The sequence below is a fragment of the Mauremys mutica genome, chromosome 6 (assembly GCF_020497125.1).
Source record: "Mauremys mutica isolate MM-2020 ecotype Southern chromosome 6, ASM2049712v1, whole genome shotgun sequence".
Classification (NCBI taxonomy): domain Eukaryota; kingdom Metazoa; phylum Chordata; order Testudines; family Geoemydidae; genus Mauremys; species Mauremys mutica.
This window is the reverse complement of record NC_059077.1, coordinates 66710914-66734594: the sequence shown is the minus strand read 5'-3', so window position 1 is coordinate 66734594 and position 23681 is coordinate 66710914. Positions and strand designations below refer to the sequence as shown.

The 23681-nt window shown below is 42.0% G+C and overlaps 1 protein-coding gene across 6 annotated transcripts in view; it reads right to left on the bottom strand.

Annotated features, from left to right (window-relative positions):
* CAMK4 (calcium/calmodulin dependent protein kinase IV) overlaps positions 1-16297 on the bottom strand; it is a 286233-nt gene extending 269936 nt beyond the window's left edge. Inside the window, exons 1-2 of one of the 6 annotated variants that reach the window (XM_045022422.1) lie at positions 14424-14559; positions 11387-12191 (exon numbers count right to left, since the gene is read on the bottom strand). In XM_045022422.1, coding sequence (XP_044878357.1) covers positions 11387-11523 — 137 coding nt within the window. In that variant the 5' untranslated portion in view covers positions 11524-12191; positions 14424-14559. Of the gene's footprint in view, positions 1-11386; positions 12192-14423; positions 14560-16237 lie in introns of those variants that run through there. The other 5 variants (XM_045022421.1, XM_045022420.1, XM_045022426.1 and 2 more) reach the window with 5 other exon arrangements.
* Positions 16298-23681: the final 7384 nt, after the last annotated feature.

Sequence of the window (23681 nt, the reverse complement as noted above, 5' to 3'; positions counted from 1 at the left end):
TCTGAAGAGGATTTTCTTTTGCCCCTTCAGAAGACAAAACACTTAAATTTTGGGGGCAAGAAAGCTAAATTTTGTAATCACAGCAAATTGCACTAACATATATTAGTATAGCTGCTTTCACCCCAAAAAAGGCAGCTAGATATCCAACTATTAATATTAAATGCCCACAGTTCAGTGCAAGCACAGAATTGTGCGCGCACACACACACACACACACACACACACACACACACACACACACACAAAAATTCAAAAACAGAGATTGACTTGAGGTCTGGATGAAAATCTGTCCTTCAGTCCTTCCTGACAGTTGCTTTACAGTATGCTTACCTACAAAACATCATTATAGCAGAGGATTCATGACCTCAAAAGGTCCTGCCTCCACAGATGTTAGGAGCAGAGAAAGACATTGTCATGGATGTGGTATGCTTCACCTTCTGCATTAGCAGGAGATTTGTACATGAAGAGATCAGAGAGGTATAATCCAGCCCTTAAACTTCCTGCACCTTAATTTGTTCATCTGTAAATCAGGGACAATAGTGTTCAGAGACCAAATTAATTAAAACATATAAAAAGCAAATTGAGATCTATAAATGCAAAGAGGAAACCAAGATTTTTCAGATAAATGAGGATTAGGTCTTTGGACTCAGGGGCTTTAATCCTGCAGTTGTGCACAGAACTCAAATAGAATGTTGGCTTCCATTCCTCCCTTGGAGTTAATAAAAATTCCATACATTGCACAGCTTCCTAACTTGGCCTTTTACCAGTACTGGAGAAAAAGTCTAATCAACTAAAAGATCTGCAATTTGAATTATGTGCAGGTGAACTGTCTACAGGCTTATTTAGGACTTGCACTCCAGTAATTTCCCACTTTTGTGAGGAGTCACAGCAAATTATGTTTTTAAACCCCATTTCAATATAATCAGTCCAGCTGGCTGAAAAACACTGAATGTTTTTCAGAAATACTTTCCAGAATCTCTATTTTTAAAAACATTTCAACTAGCCTTTAATTAGGTTAGGAAAAAGTCACCCTCAAAGAACTTAGAGTTTCACATCATTTCCAGAAGTACAAAAAAAATGTTTACCATTTCTAATAGTCAGCTAGTGAACCAGTTCTCCCCTCTCTTTACCCAGTGTGTTTTGATAGCAGAAAGGCCTCTCTCTAACTGTGATTTCATGTGCAAGTCCAGGATCAGAGCCCTTCAGGCCTTTGTGCCAAGCAATTGTATTTTATTAGTTAGCTATCAAGCAGCTTGGCACTCTGTTCTGCATAGCCTTATATTAAACGTGTTGTACATTTCAAATCCTGCAATCAGTTCCGTGACCAAATTTAGCAAATGCTTCTAAAAACCAGAAAGTGAGCTAAAGCCAAAAACTTTGTTGACTTCAGAAAGCTAGTCTCAGAAAGATATTTATTTATTTATTTATTGTAGAATAAAAAGCTAATAGACCTCTACAATAATGAACAGATGTATGGCAATAACCATAACACTTGCCAATACCCTTTAGAGCAAACAAATGTTTATACATGTTCATGTTGTTTTCATAAATGTAAACAATGATAAATGTTTTCATAAATGTAAATGTAAAATGATTTCCTAAAATCATTAGATGAATGTGCCTTCCCATTTTAAAAGTAATGGTATACCAAAACACAAATGTGTGGATATATAATCAAATGTATTTAATTGGAAACTAGAGCTTTTGATAAACGTTGTTTTGGACTTAAAACAACAACAAGTTTCCATGTCCTATTTCCAACAGTGTTCTTAAGATAGGCAAATACCTTTTATAAAGAAGTCAAAACCTGCTTTTCCTGATTACAAAAATCTTAATTTGATACTAAAAGGGAAATTACATTAGGTTTTGACTTTGTAGACCTCAAAAACTCAGTTCCAATAATTAAAAAACAAGAACATCCACAAACCACAAGTTCTCTGCACTGTCCAGGACACGCCAGGATAATTCTCGATTATCCCACCCCTCCAAGAGGTAACCTAGGTAAGTTCTACCTTGTTTACCTTGCCCTGGAACATTCTTCCAGATGGTGGGCCAGCTTGGACAGAATTCTGTACTGTAACGTACTATGCAATAATCCATCCTACAGCCTCATTACAGGAGACATGGGCCTAATTAGAAAACCACTCTCTCACTGTCTGGCACAGAAAGACCTGGGAACGTTCTATGGGTAGTGACTCTCCCTCTTGAGTTGGAGAAGGGAGAAGTACCTTTTTCTCGCCATTCTTGAACAAACTTCTCAAGGCTGAAAAGTGGTGCTGACTGGCTCAGGAAAGAACTTCATCCAGCTCTCCTTCATCAAAAGGAACAGTCACCCAGAAAAGGCCTTTGGTGGCAATGAAGGAGAAACAACAAAAGGCAAAATAGAGAGACCACAAAAGACAACATTCCCCCCATCACCCAAAAAGTTTCCATATTCTATATACCACGTGCTTCTCTATAATCAGAGAATTTCACAGACTCCTGGGGTCTGATTCCAGACAGTATTTTAAAAAGAAAAAGATTCTGGAACAGAGCTATTAGTTTATAAGCAATAACAATTAAATGAACGAGCATTTCCTGGGAATTAATGACTGGCTGGGGAAGTTGATGGCACAAGGCAAAGCTGAGGATCATTAACCTTTGGCCAGTCATTAATCCCCTGGAAATGCTATTTGCCAAGCTTGTCATTTCTATTTTTTGTAAGTATAAAACATCTGGCATACCATGAACCAGAGACAGGACCACTACTCAAGGCAGGAGATGGGCAAAGTCTGCTACCTTACTCCAGTTGAGTATTCCTTACTCCAAGAGTAGCCTCTGTGAAATCAATGGTTCTTCTCAAAAAGTGAGGGACTACTTAACATGAACAAAGATGCCAGAATTAGGCCCTTAATAAAGTGAATAGTTATAACTTTAAATCTGTAGCAGCTGTGCAAAATTACATGGTTTAAATTCTGCTACATTGTGATGGCACAGCACAGGTAGATACAATGAAATATATTTTCTTCTCAGTGTATGTACTTAACTCCTAATGCTGACAGGTGTTGTACATGCACAGCTTAAAATATACTCATGTCTTTGCATCTTTTTTCAATGGAAAGATTAGTGTGAGAAACTCTCTCTTTACAAGGCTACATTAGTGACTCGTATCCAGCTGGATACCAGTGAGAGATGGTTCACCATAAGGGAGGCAGAATAGTCCAATGGATAGTACACCAGGCCGGGAGAGGAGGCGGCCTACTTTGTACTTCCAGATTTGGCCCTTAGATTACCATGGCCAAGTCACTTAACTTCTCCACGCTGTCTCCCAACTCCTCTGTTGGGGACCATTTCTCTCCTCTGTCAAGCATTTTGAGATCTACAGATGACAAGTGCTATAGAAGTGCTGATTATTATTATTTCACAAGGGCCACAACTTATAGTGGGAGATGGGTAGTTTGTTTTTTAAATATGATCATTTTCTATGCCAACAAGCAGCAGGCATTAAGACAGCTATTACTGGTAGCCATCTACCTATACTACCTCATGCAGTCACCTCCAGCTCTGGTTATTCACACATCACAGACCTAGTCACAGACACGGAGATAACTGGATGTGCCTGTACATTTCTTTTGTACCATACAGAGCTCCATCAAACCTAGGGCAAGCACTAGCCCATCTAAACAATAATTTAAGGTCATTATAATAAAGTCACATCTGGGGAAACATTTATAGCAACACTTGAAATATATGTATTCTATTTCTCATACAGGTTTTCTGCAAGGAGTTAAAGAAACAGCTTTGTTAGTTCTGGACTGCAGATTATAGTGCTTTTGCAGAATTCCTCATCGCTTCTCAAACATCTCTCTCACATCCTAAAGTAACTGATACAACGCTATTATTTTCAACTTCTGAAGCCCAGACATCTGCAGTATTTCTAAGAATTTTTACCCCAAAGGTAAGAATTAATTTTTCATGTGAGAAATACAAGTTTTCTAGATAATTTTTTTAAAACCAAAAAGCCACCACAAAGATGGATAAATGTTGGAACAAGTAATGCCATAGAAATAATAAATATAAACTGTTCTCTGGAGAATAACATTCTCCATTTTAACAGTCCTTCCATAAATACAAACAAGCTGTGAAAATTATACAGAAAGATCCACCTACGGCAACCATTTCAAACCACCTCCAGCACTTATTATACAGAAGAAATTGAAAGGTTCACAGCACAAGACATTCTGCACATTAAACTAATAAATGTTCAGTATGCAGATACAATGTAATACTCTGGAAACACAGTATATTCTGTCACTGCCCACTCAGAAATCCTAATTCTTGATTTAAGAGCATTAACCCCCTCCACACCTTCCCCTTCCCCCTCCCCCATATATCCCATCTAGTTTACAAGTATAACTATATATAGGGCAAATGACAGACATCTTGCACACAAAATAAAAATATTGTTCAGGGTGTACGCATTACTTTTCTAAAATATGCATGGTAATAGAACTGGACCTAGTAACCTCTAAAAACCAAATGCATTTTGGGTTTATTCCCCATGTAGCACATCTTTCAATGCATCTGTAATTAAAAATAAGTATCTGCATATCCCAATCAGTAGTCTATTTTGTTTGGTTTGAAAAACTTTGCTCACATAAAATACAATTTGTTTACACTATAATAAGATGAATTTAGGGCTCATGAAAAGTACCATTGACTGCACTGAAAACTGAATTCCTCTGTTTTTCCCACAGAGCATGCAGGAGCAGCTTCTGCACACTGCCCCACTGATAAGCTTTAGGCCATTCCTGGAGGAACATGGCAGGCTCAGCAGAGAAAACAAACATTGTGGTAGCCAACGAAGTTAACAGCTGTTGTGTGGACACCTTTGTCCACTGGGAATTATTGTAGACTGAATCAGCAAACTCATTTCACATAGTACATGGTTAGAACATAGTCTATCAGGGTCAGATTCAAATAAGCAGCAGTGAAAAACTACATTTTCAGTTACCTATTTCTTGAGCCATCTCAGTGATTTAGGTTTAGATTCTGCAATCCCTGTTCTGGCAAGACTCCTGGTGAAGCTAGGGAGAGTCTTGCCTGAATAAGGTATGGATGACATATTAGATTAATTCCTGGCCACATTGAAGTCAACAGGAGTTTTGTCACTGACTTCAGGAAGACCAAGATTTCACCTATGGTCTTTAAGCGTTAGCAAGCAAATTTGATGATTAAGAAAAAGAATGGACCAAATTCTCTGCTGCTTTGGAAACTCATCTTCTTGCAATTCGAAGTGGACAGACATCTTTGTACTGATGTTGGATTAAAGCTCAAAAGCATGAATGAATTAGGCCATTTCTGACCTTAATTACAAATCCCTGCCGCCCCATTGAAGTTAAAGGCTCCACGAAGTAACTGAGCATGGAATTTGACTTGTGACATTTGGACTTGGATGCTCAATACTAAAATATTGTCTTATTTGAAAGTGAATTAGGAAGATGCAAGTCTTTGTACCACCAACACCATGAGAGATTTAAACAGGGTTGAAAAAGTTAATAAAGAATGTTACTTGAGACACCATCTTGGGAACTTCCAAACATTCTTACTGTACCTAACTGCCAATCTCTGAGGCCTTTTTGCTATGGTGACTGCATTTTTTCCTGTTAATTGATATTAGGATCCAGTCCTTCATTCCTTGCACATCAGTTGGTTCTCTATTTCACTGCAGCTTCAACAGGAGTTCTATGTGCATAAGAGTTTGATCTGGCATCCCTTAACCAGAGGCAGTTCTACTAAGAAAGTAAATGATTTTTAAAATTTCTCTTTTTATGGCATTACAGTACAAGTTTGCTCTGAATTAACCTTTAATTCAATTAGTGGAAAGTGTAAGGTTGCCACATGAATGGCATATTATTTATCCTGTCTTTACTTAAAGTTGTATTTATTTCTCATTGTTATAGAAATAGCATTTGTAAGCAGAGAGCCAAATCCCAAAAATACTACCAGGACAGTGCTTTCTACCGCAACTTCAATACAACTACTCAGAGCAAGCGTCATATTAATTTGTAGTTGCAGGACCAGGCCTTAGGGAGGCAGAAGAAAATAATCTTTTAAAGTACTTGATCAGGCTGCTTTGATAAGTATTCAATTATTTATACATGACATAACTCAGGATAGAACTTTGTTAATTAGAGACTGATGGGACAGAATAGCCTAACTCCAAAGCTACTACATTGTCAGAGCTCATTGTTACAGACTCTGGTTCAACACTTGCAGTCTCCAAAAATATATGTGGGGGGGACAAGAGAGTTGTCTGGCAAAAAATAACTGAACAATGAGTCGGTATAAAACAATGAATTAATACATTCAATACTAGAATCAAGACCACAATATTCTTTTAATACAAAAGATCAAATTATGGAGCTAAAGGTCTAGATTATAAGCCAGCTTGAAAATATGAAAGTCTCAGTTATTAACTCTATAAGGGCCAAAATCCTGCTCACCTTATTCATGAAAACTTAATAGGACTACTTGTATTAGTAAGGCAATCAAGATTTGGCCTACCTCAAAAATCTTGTGTGTGTGTGTGTGTGTGTGCGCACACTACAGAATAACACACCATTGTTGCAAGCAAAGATTGTGTCAAAAAAAACAAAAACAAAAAAACTTGAGTGGTATACATATAGTTTAACAACACCCAAAACAAATCAAGCGTCTCAAGTGGGCACAGAAAGCACAGTCTGTACGACATGCAATTCTGTAGGTGATCTATTTATGAAGAGGAACTATAAAGCTGTTTTGTAGACTGTCGTCACATGAAGCTCTGCAAGGTGATATGACAGCAGACAACACTGGCTTAGAGTTTCAAATAAAATGTATTATTGCCTTCCACACATATGCAAAATTAACCCATTTGTATCAAAATAATGCTGCTATAACAAGTGCTGTTACCTGACTTTAGAATTCCCTTTCAATTACTGTTCTATAAACTGCTTTCATGAACAAGATTATTAACATAAGATATTAGCACAGCTCATGCAGCATCACTAAAAGATGGTGGGTTCACAGCACACAAGTACTTGAGCTCACCCTGCATTGTGTCATTAGGGATTGAGGCCCGGATACACAAAGGGATTTCGGCATTGCCACACTTATTTTTAGGCACCCAGAAAAAAAAATCTACAGGAACAGTGCTAAGTCTGGGCTGCAGGGAGGTGTCTTGCTCTGCACAGATGATCCCCGAACCAGAACCCCTCTCCTGGAGTCAGGCAGCTTAAGCACCTATGTAGCTTCTCGGGCAGCTGCCTTGCTCCACACAAAACAGCAAAACTAGTGTCATGCCTACCCACCTGATTGCTTTAACCACTGGGCTAAAAGATTTGCCAGTGATGAACCTGGATCTCCCACAATTCCCTAATCTGCCAGAGTGGGGAAGAAAGGATTTGAGCAGGGGTCTTCTACCTCTCAGAAGAGTGCTCTAACTGCTGAGCTATGGGATATTCTGATGTGGTGCTCCCTCAGTCTCTTCTCTTGAAGTAGTTCCATGTGGGATAAATAAATTAAGGTGATTGGAGCCGGGGGACAGGACCTATGGCCTCCCACCTCCCAGGTGAGTTCCTTAACTACTGGGCTCAGTTGAACAGTCATTGGGTGCATGAGCAAGAAAGAGACACTGTAACCCAGTGGTTAGGGCACCCACCTGGGAAGCTGGAGACAGAGAATCCAATCCCCCTGCTCCAATCACACTTTCATTATTTATCCCCAATGGTACAGCTTCTACAGGAGAGATTGAGGAAGCCCCCACATTAGCATTTCCCACAGGTAAGGGCTCTAATCGCTAAACTGAGAGGTAGAAGACCCTGTTCAAATCCTTTCTCCCTGCTCAGGCAGGGAAGGGATTGAACCTGGGCCTCCCACATCCTAGACAGGTATTCTAACCACTGGACTAAAAATTCTAATCTGGCTACCACCACTGTCATCCTGGCCAGATTTTGAATAGGATTTGACCTGGTAGGTAGCTTTTCAGTATACCTACTGGATCTCCTAAGAAACATGTACTCTAAAAAAAATATAGGCATTGAGTGAATTTCAGCACCTACAGGATTCAGTGAGAGTTTTGTGGATCACAGTGGAGGCAAAAACCAGGACTTAGGTGTCTAAATCTGGGGTTTAGGCACCTAAGTAGCTTTGTGGATTGGGGCCTGAGTGATCAGTGCTTTCCTAACTCCCCCTGGAAACACAATGGGAACTGTGGGGTGCTTAATAGCTCTCAGGATAAGTGCCTTGATGAAGATTACACTAATGAGGCTATACTTTAAATGAGAAGGTTTCTGGTGATGGTTCATGTGCATGGAAGAGTCAGATGTCATTTTTTGACAATGAGGGACTAACTCTAGAGACCCAGCCAAAAATATTCCCTAATAGCCAAACTGTGTATAAGCTGTTGGCTCTGCCAACCAGGGGCGGCTCCAGGCACCAGCACACCAAGCACGTGCCTGGGGCGGCAAGCCATGGGGGGTGCTCTGCCGGTCGCCGTGAGGGCGGCAGGCAGGTTGCTTTCGGCAGCATGCCTGTGGAGGGTCCGCTGGTCCCGCGGCTTTGGCAGACCTCCCACAGGCGTGCCGCCGAATCCGCGGGACCAGAGACCTCCCGTAGGCAAGCCGTCGAAGGCAGCCTGCCTGCCATGCTTGGGGTGGCAAAATACCTAGAGCTGCCCCTGCTGCCAACAATCAATACACCTCTACCTCGATATAACGCTGTCCTTGGGAGCCAAAAAGCTGACCGCGTTATAGGTGAAACCGTGTTATATTGAACTTGCTTTGATCCGCCAGAGAGCGCAGCCCCGCCCCCCCGGAGCACTGCTTTACCAGGTTATATCCAAATTCGTGTTATATCGGGTGGCGCTATATCGAGGAACATTAGGAACATTAAACTTTTCTGTCACTTTCTGATTCAACATACGGAGTGCATAAAATCTGCCATATTGAAATAAATGATATTCAATACATTTCCAATAAAAGTGATACTGAAGGTATGTTCACAACTTAAATTGCTTTTTAAAAAATGTATTGAGTATCAAAGGAGTCATTTGTTACAAAATTTTCTCCCTCCTCTTCAAATACCTCTTTATACTAATCTAAATTGCATAAACTCTGTACCTCTGGACCACACAAGACTAACAAAGAAGATTTTATGTTTCTGGGATACTACAAGTGTAGTATTTTATGGTTAACACTGCTGCAAAACCTTTTCTCAGGATATTGTGAAATGCAAATTCTCAGCTGAAAGACACACTGGGCAAGATACAGAAAATATACAACTCACCAATGCTGCCACCTGCAGAGTATTAACAAGTGCTATATTGTTAAAGTCAAATGCATAGAATATCATTCATCAAGCCTTTTCAGTTCAAGTTATTATGTATATGGTATATGCAAACATCATTCCAATATAAGTAATAAAAAGGGAGGAATATAAGCCAAATATTCCACAAGATTGGTTTTTAAAAAAATAAAAAAAAAACCACACAGCTATGTCAGTTCAAGGTTTTACTTTTCCTTTCAGTTAAAAATATTATAATTACAAGTCCTTCTGTGAATAAACTGATGCAACTACACTGTCATCTGTGAAGTTTTTCACTACAAGATCGTTGATCTCGTTTTACTTCCTACTCTGTAAAGTTTATGACAACTCATCCACCTCCATTATACATGTTCCTGTATCACATCAATTCATTTACTTTCTACTTCTAAATGCAATACAGAAAATTCTACACAGATATAGAAGACAAATATTAAATGATATGCTGAGTTTTAGTTTAGAAATGCTTAGAACAGTAAAACGACTGGAAGAAGTGTGCTGCGACAGTAGTACGGCACACATGAATGAACATGTACCAAACATCAATTCACTCAGATACTGGCAATCATTTCCTAATTTGTATTGCAGTTCCTAATGAAAGAATGCAGTTCACATGTTCATAGACTCAGTACTTCAATGGCAGCTTTGTCTGCGTAAGGACTGTAGCAGCTTGCCCAAAATCATGCAAATGCATCTAGTATAAAAACTCAGAACTAGACTGTCAATTTACTCACAGAAATGCCTAACAGTCACTCTGAACAGTATTAAGCCCAGATTCTGCAAACACTTAGATCGGTAACTCTGCTAGGGATATCTCAGTGGTTTGAGCATTGGTCTACTAATGTAAGTTACTCACATGGCTAAGCATTTATAAGATTGGGCCAATAGTGTGTTTTTCTTAAGAAGTTAACTTGTATTTTCCTTTTAACATGGGACTTGCTTGACTTGCGTTCTGAACTGATTTTGTTTTCTGTGTTTGAACATGTGTGCACACCTGTAAAATGGGCAGATATGAATCCAGCACAAAAATACTGACACCTCTTTGGGCATCATTTACAGCTTAACTTTTTCAGCTATTGAAATCAGGGTGCATTCATCATCAAGACACTGTAACTGATAGACAAGAGCAGTAAATGCGTCATCTTGAGCTTTCCTAGTACAAAGGAGCCAACCCTGAAATGTGTTAAATACTGTAAACCTTAGAGTGAGCAAAAAGAAGTGCTTCTCCAGGTGAAATGTCTACATCTCAAAAAGTTATGGTGCCATCTCCATCAAAGCGAAGTAGGCAGGTCACAGGTGAAAGGCAATTGCTGTACATGCTGGTCACCATGAAGAACATGATCTCCCGATGATATCTGGAATACATCCCCCACCTGCCAGTGCACAGAGCCTAATAGTTTAGGCTCTTCCCAGCTAATTAGTGCTAAATTATTCACATCTAGGGTCTCTCTTTGTATCAACATGTCAATTTATAATCCTGCTTGCAACTGTTTTAAGTGATTCATTCTCCCCTTCACTACTAAAAAGCCACTAAAGTAAGCTGGTATTTAAGTTTAATTTCCCATGTCACTTGTCTTAAAGAGCAAAAACAAAAAGTTTACCATCACTATAATCATCTTGATTGCCTCCTCCCCAGCCAAAAAACCCAAACTCGCCCATAAATCTTCATCTCCCACTAGCTCTGGAAACGATGCCTACCCTACAGGTAGGGGAACTGCCATACAGCCAACAACACTGGGACAGAGGCGGTCTTCCTGGCTGTCACGTTTCTCTCCTCTCCTCTCCTCCAATTTCAGGCAGCCCCCATGGGAAGGAGACAGCATGAGCGATGGGGGGAGAAAATCTAAGTATGAACCACACTCAAAGGAAATGCAGCAGGTAGAGGGTGGGGGAGGGAGCCAGAGAAAAGTCCCCGCAGCCTCTGACACCGGTTGCACCGCGTGGGCTCCTGCCCCTGCCCCAGCCCCCCCGCTCGCGACCACAAGCGGAGCGGAGGATGCCCGGAAATGCCCCCTCGCCCAGGGCAGCAGCAGCCCGTCCCTTACCGTCCCAGCTCCGACTCCAGCTCGAAGTAGTGCGCCAGGGTGTCTTTGTTGGAGCCGTCGATCCAGTAGTCGGGCGCCCTGCCCGCGGCGGCGGCGGCGGCGCTGGAGGACGAGGAGGGCATGGTGACTTTCAGCATGGCGGGACCCCGCTCCCCGGCCGGCCGGCGGCGGCCGCCCCCGCGGGCCAGGCTGCGGATTCCGAGCGCGAAGGCGGCGGGGCTCGGCGCTTCCCCCGCCTCGCCCTCAGCAGCGGCCGCGGCTCCTCTCCAGCGCGCGGCGGGGAGGTGCGGGCTGGCTGGCGGAGGAGCCCAGCGCTGCCAGCAAAACTTCCAGCCGCCGCCGCCGCCGCCGCAGCTGCCGCTCTGCCAGCCGCCCGGGAGGGGCAGGCGGGGCCGGGGCCGGGGCCGGGGCCGGGACCGGCAGCAGCAACACACCCCGCGGCGGGGAGTGGGAACCCCCAGCAAAGCGGCTCGGTCCTGGCGCGTGGAAGGTGTGAGCGAGCGGGGGCATCCAGGGGCGGGAGCAGCCTTGAGAGCCGCGCTGGCGGGGTCTTTACGTGCCGGGCTGCCGCTGTCAGCGCCAGCCGCTTCCCATTAAAGTGATGCTGGAGTCAGTCCCGGGATCGGCTGGGCGAGCGCAGAGCCTGCCTCTGGCATCGGGCCCCCAGCAGCCTCTCTCTGCCCGCCCGTATGTGAGCTCCAGCCAGTCCACCAGGGTACCTGCCTGCCGCGCCGCGCCGCCTTTCCCCGGGGCCCTAACGCGCTCTGGGTTCCTCGCCAGCCCTCACAGCACGCTGCAAGGTGCCCTGTCAGAAGGGAAGCAGCACTGTAAGAACCTAACGCCCCCGGCTGTTTCTTCTCCCCTCTGCTAGCTCTGCCCCCGAGCGACTGTTAAACTAAAGATCAGATCTATTTTTTCCGATTTGCTTATTGTTACTAAAATCTCTTGATTATGAATCGAGTGTTTTTCTGCCCTTCACTCATGTTGGAAAGGAAAATTAACTGGGTAGTTTCACTCCTTCCCCCCTCCCCCCGCTAGTGAGTTTCACTTTCAGATTCTTGTGCAATGCCATAACGCTACAAAGTCTGGGTTGCAAATACCGCAAGAGACTGGTTATAAACAAGGGGAGACGTGTGTACTGTTTTCCTTTACATTCATAGCACCGTGTCTTTGCTTTGAGCACCAGTACTAAAAATTGTCTTCACTACGTGGCAGTATCTCTTTAACTATACATGATTACACTCCAATAACAGCTGCCCTGATTTACTGCACTGCTACATTAAAAACACACCACTGCATTTATAGCACATGGAGACTGAATTGGGCTCTAGGTCTGAGGATATTTACAGATGTTTAATGTTATTCACATGAATAAAGGCAAATGTGTATTTGCCTTATCAGGGCCTAAGTGTGTATTATAGCTATACTAAAAATATTGTTAGAGTAGATTGGCTTATGAGTTAACAGGGAAAATTTAGTCTTTTCGAGTTAGATTCCCTTCATTTTTGGAGCACAAACTTGGTGCTAGAATTGTGTCCCTATTTACTTCTATGAAAAGTTATATATAGGTTCTTAAAGGCTTTTAGATGAAGTTTATGACTGTGTCTCTGCCTCAGAAATATAGGGTTGATTCGGTAATATTTTAGATTAATTTGGGGCTTTCATTAATGCAAGACAGGCAATTCTAGACCCAGCTGAGGAAAAAAGACTTTTCTACTTTAGTAAGCCTCAAAACTTATGCTCATTAAAAAAAAAAAAAGTGTAGATGGCTTTCCGGGGGGGGGAGGCTAGGGCTCCAGCTATGCAGTCTAGGAGAGATGCACTAACCTAGGTGTGCAGCGTTTCACCAACCCCAGAGTGGAACTGGTAGTAAGAGTGTAACACACGTGCATAGGATTTGTATGGTTTGATTTTTCTTTTCCCCTCTGTTGAACTTGAGAGAGAGAAATTTTGGAAAAGGATTAACAAATGTCCAGAACAGACAGTGAGTGAGAGAGAGAGAGAGAGTCCTTTCCCTGCACAAAACCAATATAAATTACTCAAAAGCCCAAGGCAGGTTGTCCCAGTGGTGCTGCCTCCAAGTCTGCATCAGTGATATGCATGTAAATACAAGTTCATTATATTCCTGGCTTCAGCTCCCATGCAGAAGTATCTACTTAAGGCAGTTTCTCCTGGTGTAATCATGAAATAAAAATAGTAGCAGTTGTGTATACCCAGCATGCACATGTCATGCCATGCCATGACAATTCTACTCTCCTCCACACCCACTTTTACTACCATGCAGGCAGATAGGTACATTGTAAAACATCCTACATGCAGACCAGTTTAGCTTGTGCACCAGAAGTGATGTGCAATATGTCTTCCAATATTGAACCATGATCTGATAAAGTTTTTGAACACAACTATCCTGGTTCACAGTAAGGGGAAAAGGTATGTTGAACATTGTGTTAATGTGTTTTCTAACCCAATTCATTTTCCCCACTACAGACCAGTCCCCATTCCAATTCCCAGTTCCATTTCTGGGGCAGCACAGCTACAGATTGCCCCTTATACAGAGTACTGCTTAAAGGCACAAATCTAGTCCTATAAAGCAGCTCTTCTTCTCTCTCCTCTTTCTCTCTCCCTATTTCCCATCTCTTTCATAGCTCCCAAGTGACCAGTGCTATTATTAGAATCAGAGATTCAAGGTTAAGTCCTCAAAAGCTAGACAAAAAAAGCAAAAGGTCTTGCCTACCCTTAAAAATAACCTATTCACTAAATGGGTTCTTGGAAAAGAGATGCAACTAATAGGGCTTTTTCTAAATAGTGGGATCAAAACAGGGAAATAATACTGTCTCTTCTGAGTTGACCATTTTGGATTAACAGTCAGTGTTGGAATCCACATGATATTTTACATTTAGTGTTTTTAAAGTTTAAATAGAGTTGCATAAAAAGTAGCAAAGACTCCAGCACTGTGAAGCTAGTTTTCAGAAAGTCATTCACAGGCAGAAGGCCAATGGGCTTTCCTCTCCAATGGCTTGGTGTCCAGAGTACTCACCATAGCAATTGTTCAATCATCCGCAGATTTGGGGACTTCTACTCTTTGGAGGTCCCCAGCTGTTTATGCCTCATCCCAATTCTCCAGCTTGCTGTTTCCAACTAGCTAGTCTGGAACTTTTCTACCTAAAGCTTCCTGTTGCTAGGAGACATTTTGCCTTTTTTTGTGACATCTTGTTGCCACAGCACCTCTTGTGAGCAGAAGCACAAATGCCCAAGCCTGGCCAATGACCACTAAAGACATGCAACAGTGGTACTTTATATCTTCTCTATTTTTGTATCATTTAATTAGGAGTTTGACTAAACAGAAATATTAACAGGTTGTATGACCCAAAGAACATACATGTTCTCATTATTTTAGTTATTTTGTTAAGACCCTGTTTATCCAGGCACCCATAAACTGAGAGACTCCTTCATCCAAAAGGTGTTATTTGAATTAAAGTTATTTACAGGCATTAATATGATCTTTATCACAACAGTATATCTGAACACTAACTTGAATTAAGCCACAAGACCAAAACCCCATTTATCCAAAAGCATTTGATTTACCCTTAAGCCATTGGGCAGAGTCACAGTGGGTGGACAACCTAGTACTTTGAGACTTCCATCCTGTTCTTTGGAATCTCAGCTTTCATTTTAAAGAGGCCATTGTCGAAATGGTATTTTTATTCTGGAGTTAGTAGTTACTGCACCCTCTGCTCAGGAGTGACAGAACTAGAGAGGCAGAGGAGAAGTGATAGCTGATCTGTTTCGTTTCCACCCTTGTGTGTCATTTTCTGTAAACTGCATGCATGCAGGGGAGGAGATGAGAGTAGGACCCAGAAGGGCTGCAGAAGCTGCCATGGTACCTGGGATCAGGCTGGGGATCAAGTAGGAACATCCCCTACCTGCTGAGTCTCAGTAGCTCCCCTCACTCAATATGCAGGGCATCAATCCTGCTTATCTTCTGTCCCACCCACCCCCACCTCGGCCTCCCCGTGCAGAGCACATCTGCCCCATATTTGAAGTGAGCTTCGGCTACCTCTGCCAGAGGCCCTCTGCAAATTTAGGCAGGCATCACTGCATCAGATACAAGCGGTCCAGATTGTCAAGCTTTTCTTCACCACAGGCAGAGTAAGAAACAGAACTTTTTAAATAACAGAAGCAAACTTGGGCACATGCTTATTTGCCTATGTCTTAATTTAGTTCTGCTCATGGGTGTATCCAACCCCATTAAGGGGGAACCCAGCAGAGCATGTGTGATCATATTTTGAACATCAGCACTCTCTACTGTGACTGGGATCTCATTTTGGCATCTCAAGTCAGTAGTTCTTGGTTTGTGGGTGGCGTTTAGAAGAGTACCGCTATTCCTTCCACTCCTCCCAATTCTAGCCCTGCCTGAAACTTCTGTCTGGCCAGATAGGATTGTACTATCAATGCCAATACATTGTCCCCTGTGGGATCCTGAAAAAAATCCTTCCAATACATCCTATGGCACTGCTATACTTTTCTAGATGTTGCACTGTCGCTGCTTGTTAAGAAAGAAAATGCCTGCTGCAGTGTCTATCATATGCTATGCAAGTAAAGCAAGCTAGGTCTTCAGATAAGAGTTGCCTCAAAATATTGGTCTTTTCTCTAAAGCCACTTATGATTCAGAATAGTTCAGGTCAGGAGATCCTGTAAAAGCTTCCCTTTCCTTTCTGTAAAGGGACACACACTGTCCCTATCCTCAGATGCCCCAGGAACCTCTAAGACTCCATTTAGTGGCAATTCGGGTATGTAAATAAACACACAAAGACCAATACAGTTACAATGTTATATATGGTGCTTCCCTACCTTTAGCCCTTTCCCTCAGGGCCAGGGAAGAGTGGTAGTCTTCCTTCCTATAGATCTCTACACTCACAGAGCTCAGCCAGCCCTAGTTACTCCTCCCCCAGTACCATCTTTCTGTGTCCTTAATAAGTACAACCTGGGGAATTACAAACCGGTCAGCTTAACTTCAGTACCAGGAGAGATAATGGAGCAAATAATTAAGCAATCAATTTGCAAACACCTAGGAGATGATAAGTAACAGTCAGCATGGATTTGCCAAGAAAAAATCATGTCAAACCAGCCTAACAGCTTTTTTTGACAAGGTAACAATCCTTATGAATATGGGGAAGTAGTAGATGTGGTCTATCTTGACTTTAGTAAGGCTTTTGATACTGTCTTGTATGACAAGGAAAATACAACCTAGATGGAACTACTATAAAGTGGGTGCAGAACTGGTTGGAAAACTGTTGCCAGAGAGTAGTTATCAATGGTGCACAGTCAAGCTGGGAGGGCAGATAGAGTGGGATCCCACAAGGATCAGTTCTGGGTCTGGTTCTGTTCAATATCTTCATCAATAATTTAGGTAATGGCACAGAGAGTACACAAAGTTTGTGGATGATACCAAGCTGGGAGGGGGTTGCAAGTGATGTGGAGGATAAGGATTAAAATTCAAAATTATCTGGACAAACTCGAGAAATGGTCTGAAGTAAATAGGATAAAATTCAATAAGGACAAATGCAAATTACTGCACTTAGGAAAGAACAATTATTTGCACACAAACAAAATAGGAAATGATTGCCTAGGAAGGAGTACTGCAGAAGAGGATCTGGGGGTCATACTAGATTACAAGCTAAAGATGAGTCAACCATGTAACGCAGTTGCAAAAAAAGCAAATATCTTTCTGGGATGTATTAGCAGGAGTATTGTAAGCAAGACACAAGAAGTAATTCTTCTGCTCTACAGCCCTCAACTGGAGTATTGGTGCCATCACGATCCACAAAATCCCCACTTGGCTGCCACCTAACCCTTCAGTGCCTAAACTCACTCGATGCTTAAATATCCACTGTAAAAGTTCCTGCTTTTAAGTGTCTGATGCTTGTCTCACACCTAGCCCCAGTGCAATCTAGAAACCAAGGGAAGATAGATGGAGGAATGCCTGTAGGCCTCAATCCAGTAGGCTTCCTCAGAACCTACCTAGCCTCACATAAAATGGCCAGCTGGGAAGAAGAAACAAGCTTCCTCAATCATAACCTTTAGTCCAGTAGTCAGATAACGCACCTGGGATGTGGGACACAGACACTGAATTCCCGCCTCTGCCTGATGAGGAGATGAGATTTGAACAGGGATCTCCCAGTTCTCAGAGGAACGCCTGATCACACTCTCTGGCCCAATAAACAATATTCAGTTATTAAGTTAAAATGGAAGAGCTTCAACAAGCTCAATTGTGAGACACCCACATGAGCATAGCTCAGTGGTTAAGATACTTTCCTAAGAGGTTGTGAACCTCAGTTCAAATCCCTTCCACCCCCCTTGTTATTTTTACTTATAGTCCACAAGGCTTGTTACGCATACCAAGCACACACATAACAGTCTCTGAACTTTTACATTTAAAACAGCACAAAAGATTAAATCTGTATCAGCTTAATTACTTCCAAAGCTGCCTGACAAGTAGTTGATGGACAAGTCCACCTTAATGGGAAAAAGTTTTATTTGAAACAAATGAACATATGGTGCAGGGAAAGGGCAGGGAGAGATTGGGGTATGTGTACTTGGGAGAGAGGTAGAGTACTGTAATATCACAAAATCATCACAGTTAAGTAGGATGACCTGAGAGAAGAAAGAGGCAGCAGTAACATTCCACACACACACCCCAATCACATTTTTAAATGAAAATCATTTTCCCCAGGCCTGGAAGAAAAAGCTGCATACATAGGAATAGAAGTGGGTACCTGCTTCCCGGCAACTTTTCCTCAATGTGACTCAGCCAGCTCCAAGTCTCAAACCCAGCAATTCATTACACAGTTGCTGACAGGGTTTTTTCACAATCAGACCCAAGCATCTTTCCATCTGAATATATTACACAGACCAGAGTCTTTCTTTACCAGCCAGACATGACAACACTCTTCCCTTCAAGTGAGAAAACCAAGGCAGGGGGTGGAAATCTTCCTGAAGCATTCCCTTTTCCTCTAGACCAGGGGTCGGCAACCTTTCAGAAGTGGTGTGCCGAGTCTTAATTTATTCACCCTAATTTAAGGTTCTGGGTGCCAGTAATACATTTTAATCTTTTTAGAAGGTCTCTTTCTATAAGTCTATAATATATAACGGAACTATTGTTGTATATAAAGTAAATAAGGTTTTTTAAAATGTTTAAGAAGCTTTATTTAAAATTAAATTAAAATGCAGAGCCCCCCAGACCGGTGGCCAGGACCCGGGCAGTGTGAGTGCTACTGAAAATCAGGTCGCATGCCGCCTATGGCATGTGTGCCATAGGTTGCCTACCCCTGCTCTAGACATTAAAACAGCACATTTTCTTGTCCAAATTAAAAGTTAATCAGGTTTGGCTAAGCTATTAAATAAAAATAAGCCATCTCTTTGTCTGGGAGGCTTCATAAACCATGTAGTCCTCTTCTGAGAGCCACAGAAGGTTCCTGGTCTCCCTCCTTGAATAAAGCCCAGTCTGCTGTTTCCTCCTCACTAATCTCTACTCTGTAATGAACTCCAAGTGGAGATCCCACCCTCCATGACTAGCAGCTCAGGTGATCTCTCTCCAGTAAGATGGATTCTCTTCCCTGTTCCTCATGCTGATTTATCTTAGTTAGCCAGCAACAAAATACCACCAAGCCTCTATATTATATATCTCACATTCATAAAATTAATACAGATAACCCCCACATTCTTCACACTAAGAACAGATTTAGTTGAAAATCCTAAGAAAATTTAATCTCTAGTCAAATATCATATTCTGAAAATGTGGGGAAGATACACTGTAGTCGTCATATAAAACAGAGTCTGAATCCCTCCTTTAAGTGAAAAACAAAGCCTAACCTTAATATCTATATCTATATATATATATATATATATATAGCCATGATTGCATTAAAAAAAAAAGTATTTCCAAGGAAAAGTAGTAGGTTGTGTGTGCACAACTGAGGGTACAAATTAGGAATGCACATTTCTGCATGCACAGTTGCACACTTAACTTTTTGAAATTTAATTAGGATGGTGGAAATTCCAGTTGGTAATTAGGTTCTTGAACAGAGCAAACAGTGGGTCTTATTGCTCTCTGAGTTACTCAGGCTACTGGTTTTCCAATAGAAACCAAGAGAGTAGCTGAAGAATTACAATGGAGTCTGCTGAAATTTCCAATAAGGCTAGGATAGGAACCCTTTATATCATTTGTCAAGGCTGATTCCCCACTCTGGCACTTTGAGTGCAGAAGGTGGAGGCCCTCAAGGATTCTAAAAATTAATACTGGCTCCTCCAGGCTGGTATTAAACTCCAACGGTTACAGCTTTTCTCTGACCTTGGATTGGTAGATGCTGCCACCACCCAAGTGCAAAATCCCTTTGAGAACCAGGAAGGCGCACTTGGGAATTCCTTCCTGTGGGTACCCTCAAGTCCTTTCAGCCTCCGGGGAAAAGCTGAGAAGAAAAAAAAAAAAGGGAAATCAGCTGTTGCCACCAGCTAATTAAACAACAACATGTGGACAAACCTCTTAAGACAAAAAAATTCTAATTCTGTTATTTAAAAAGGTAAATTTTATTAATAAAAAAAGAAGAAAATATATCTGGAAATGTAGGCTTTTGCTAGATTTAAAAAAAAAACAAAAAAAACCAACACTACAAGGATTAAGCCTCAAGAATAGCTCTCTTGAGGTCCAGCTTAAAGGTTACAAGCAAAACAAAGCATCTGGGGTTAGCACAGAGAAATCCACAAGCCATAAAGAAATAAGAGAGAGAAACCTAATCGCATCTTCCTAGACATTCCCTAATCTACTTACATATCTGGGGTTTCAAATGAGTAGTTTCTAGGTATGATACCGATGATTTTTTCATACCTGGCCCAAGCTTCTCACAGCATAACTCTGCCCTGTCCCCTCTCTTCGGGAGAACAACCACAGACAAAAGGGGAGTCTTGTTTCAATTTTTAAAAATTCTAGCCTTCCCATTGGCTCTTTTGGCCAGGTGCCCACTCACTTCCTTTTACCTATGCATGCAGTCAGACTTTTTAACCCTTTACAGGTAGAGCAATTAGAGAACAGCTACTAAGAGGGATTTTATAGCTACTGGCTGGCTGGGTGTCCACAACAGGGAGCTACCCTCTACCCCCTTCATTTATCACATCATTTCTAAGAGACTTGAAATAAACATTGGACTTTGACTTCTGTATTGTTATGTTCTCGTACAATCTCAGTGTGTCAAAACAAGCAATAATCATTCAGCGCTTGTACAAACAATTTTCATGATCTGTTCCTTGCCCAAAAGGCTAGCTATCATTGAAAGCATAGATGCTGGAACTGGGGGTGCGGCCGCACCCCTTGGCTTGAAGTGGTTTCCATCAGTTTGGTTCAATGACTCTCAGCACTTCCACTATAAAAATTATTCCAGCACCCCTGTTTTGAAAATATGTCTATATTTAACATTGTTTAGACTGCTGGTATATATATAATATTTCTACAGTAACATTTGAACCTTTCTAGTCACTGGATTCCCATTACTATACTGTCAAGAAGCAGTTACATGTTTTTATTGTTCTTCCTTGTCTAAATTCAAATAATCAACAGAATATTAAAGAGCATTTTATAAATCCTAACGGGAGCTGAAATATTTTGAACACTATTCAGTACGTTGTTCAACTGAAAAACAGTTTATTTTTTAGTACTCAACACTCAAAAACACAGCTGTGTTGTGCTAGAGAATAATGGAGAAAAATATGAAGCAGAGTATAAACGGACAGAAAATGACCACTTAAGTTTCAGGACCAAATTTCTAGGAAGTAGAGGGCCAGACTTGTGCATCCAAAAATGCATGCATGTCTTTAGTGCACATAATTACTGTGATTGCACACATAATTCCTGCTTTTATGCAAGTGGCAAGACAAGACTCTGGAAAAAAATCACACTCTTTCTTCTTCCACATAGCCCAAAGGTAGAAAGCCAATATTAAAATTAAAAATAACTGAAGAACAAGCTCCAGGTTATTGCCTTTCAGGGTTTCCCAATGCATTCTGTCCAGTCTGTCTTTTAGATTGTTAATGTTTTATAACTGAGATTTGTTTTTTTGTGTGTCTTGTAATGTGCTGAGCATTTTATCACATCACAAATAAAATAATAATAATGGGGCAAATTCTGCTCTGATATACACGTGTGCAAATCCACTGAAATGAGTGTTATTGCACAGATGGAAATGAGAAATGAACTTAGCCCAATCAGTTTTCTTCAAATGTTAATAGTTAAAAAACAAACACACCTTTTTTATACCAGTTAAGATGTGCTTTGATCTTATTGTATCTACTGACAAGCCAACCAACTATTCTTTAGCCAAAGCTTCCATTAAGAGAGCATTGTGATAACACAGGTCAGTTTACATGAGTTTACTTACCACTGTTATGCTTTTCTGTGAATGTAAAAGAAAGACTTATGAAATGTTTGTAACTCTGCAGATAAGCATCTCTATGCATCTGGGGAAGGAAATGTGCATTCTCTCTGCCTGTAAAGCACAGTGGAAAAAAAATTAACACTACTGTTATGTTTCCATACGCTGAGAGCAAAACAGAATCACAGAAATGTAGGACTGGAAAGGACCTCAAGAGTTAATGTAGTCCACTCCCCAGTGTTAACACAAGGCCAAGTCTACTTAGACCATCTCTGACAGGTGTTTGTCTAACCCAGGGGTGGGCAAACTTTTTGGCCCAAGGGCCATATCTGAGTATGGAAATTTTATGGCGGGCCATGAATGCTCATGAAATTGGGGGTTGGAGTGCAGGAGGGGGCTCTGGCTCTGGCTGGAGGTGTGGGTTATGGGGTGGGGCCAGAACTGAGGAGTTCAGGGTGCAGGAAAGGGCTCTGGGCTGGGGCAGGGGGTTGAGGCGTGGAAAAGGGTCAGGGTGCAGGAGGGGTCAGGGATGAAGGGTCTGGGCGGCACAGCCGGCACTTACCTCAAGCAGCTCCCAGAAGCAGTGGCATGTCCTCCCGCCGACTCCTATGTGGAGATGCAGCCAGGTGGCTCTGCACACTGCCTTGTCACAAGGTGCCGCCCCTGCAGCTCCCATTGGCCACAGTTCCCAGCCAATGGAAGCTATGGGGGCAGCATGCAGAGCCCCCTGGCTGCCCCTATTTGTAGGAGCTGGAGAGGGGACATGCCACTGATTCTGGGAGTTGTGCAGAGCGGAGCAAGCCCCGTACCCCGCTCCTCGGAGGGAACTCAAGGGCCGGATTAAAATGTGTGATGGGCCAGATGCAGCCCCCAGGCCATAGTTTGCCCACCCCTGGACTAGAAGCAGCCTTGATAACAAAATGCTGAACTCTGCAAAGAGGGGAGAGGTTCTAGAAGCTTAAAGGAAAAATAAGCAGAAAACAGAGCATCAATTTGATAGCTGTATAGTTTTAGATGTTAATGTTTATGTTAATAAACACATCTATGTTTTTATGTGAATAAAAACAAATATAATCAATATGAGTTTTTGCTTTGGCTACCTGACGGGCTGTTAGGTTATGTCTACACTGCAAATATATATATATAGCCACTATATCCACAGCAGTGAGTCTCAGAACCTGGGGTCAACTGACTCAGGCTTGCACCATGGAGCTAAAAATAGCAGTGTAGACATTTGGACATGAGCTGAAGCCTGGGATCTGAAACCCAATGTGGAGGGGGTGTCTCTGAGTCCAGGCTCCAGACTGAACATCTATACTACTGTTTTTAGCCCTGTAGTGTGATCCCAAGTCAGTTGACCTGGACTCTGAAACTTGCTGCCATAGGTCTTTTTTGGCAGCATAGACATTCTCTTCCTTGCTGGACTATCTGAATGAGGTTGTTTCACTTGTGATGAGATGTGAGCCCAGAATTAGCCCTACCAAATTGTTGGGACATTCATAACTTCAGGCATAGACGCTACGGGAGCTATTGAAACAAACAGAATGAAAGCATTGCTTTGTGATCATATCCTGAATGCAATGTCACTGGATGTGTGAGGAGAGCCTGAGGCCAGGCCAGGGTAGGATAGCAAAAGAGACAGAGTCTACTGAGTGCTGAGGCTTTAGACAAACACTACATCCCAGAAAATATCCCCCCTCCCAACCAACGATTATTAATTGGGGGGCTAATTTAAAACTTTTAAATGTGTGTCATACTAAAGAGGGACACATTTTTCTAGTCAAAATGGCCACTGGAGTTTTGCCTCAGTAAGGAGAGGGGGCTATATCCTTGCCACTCTACCAGGCTTGGTACATGGGTTCTATGGAAGGGAA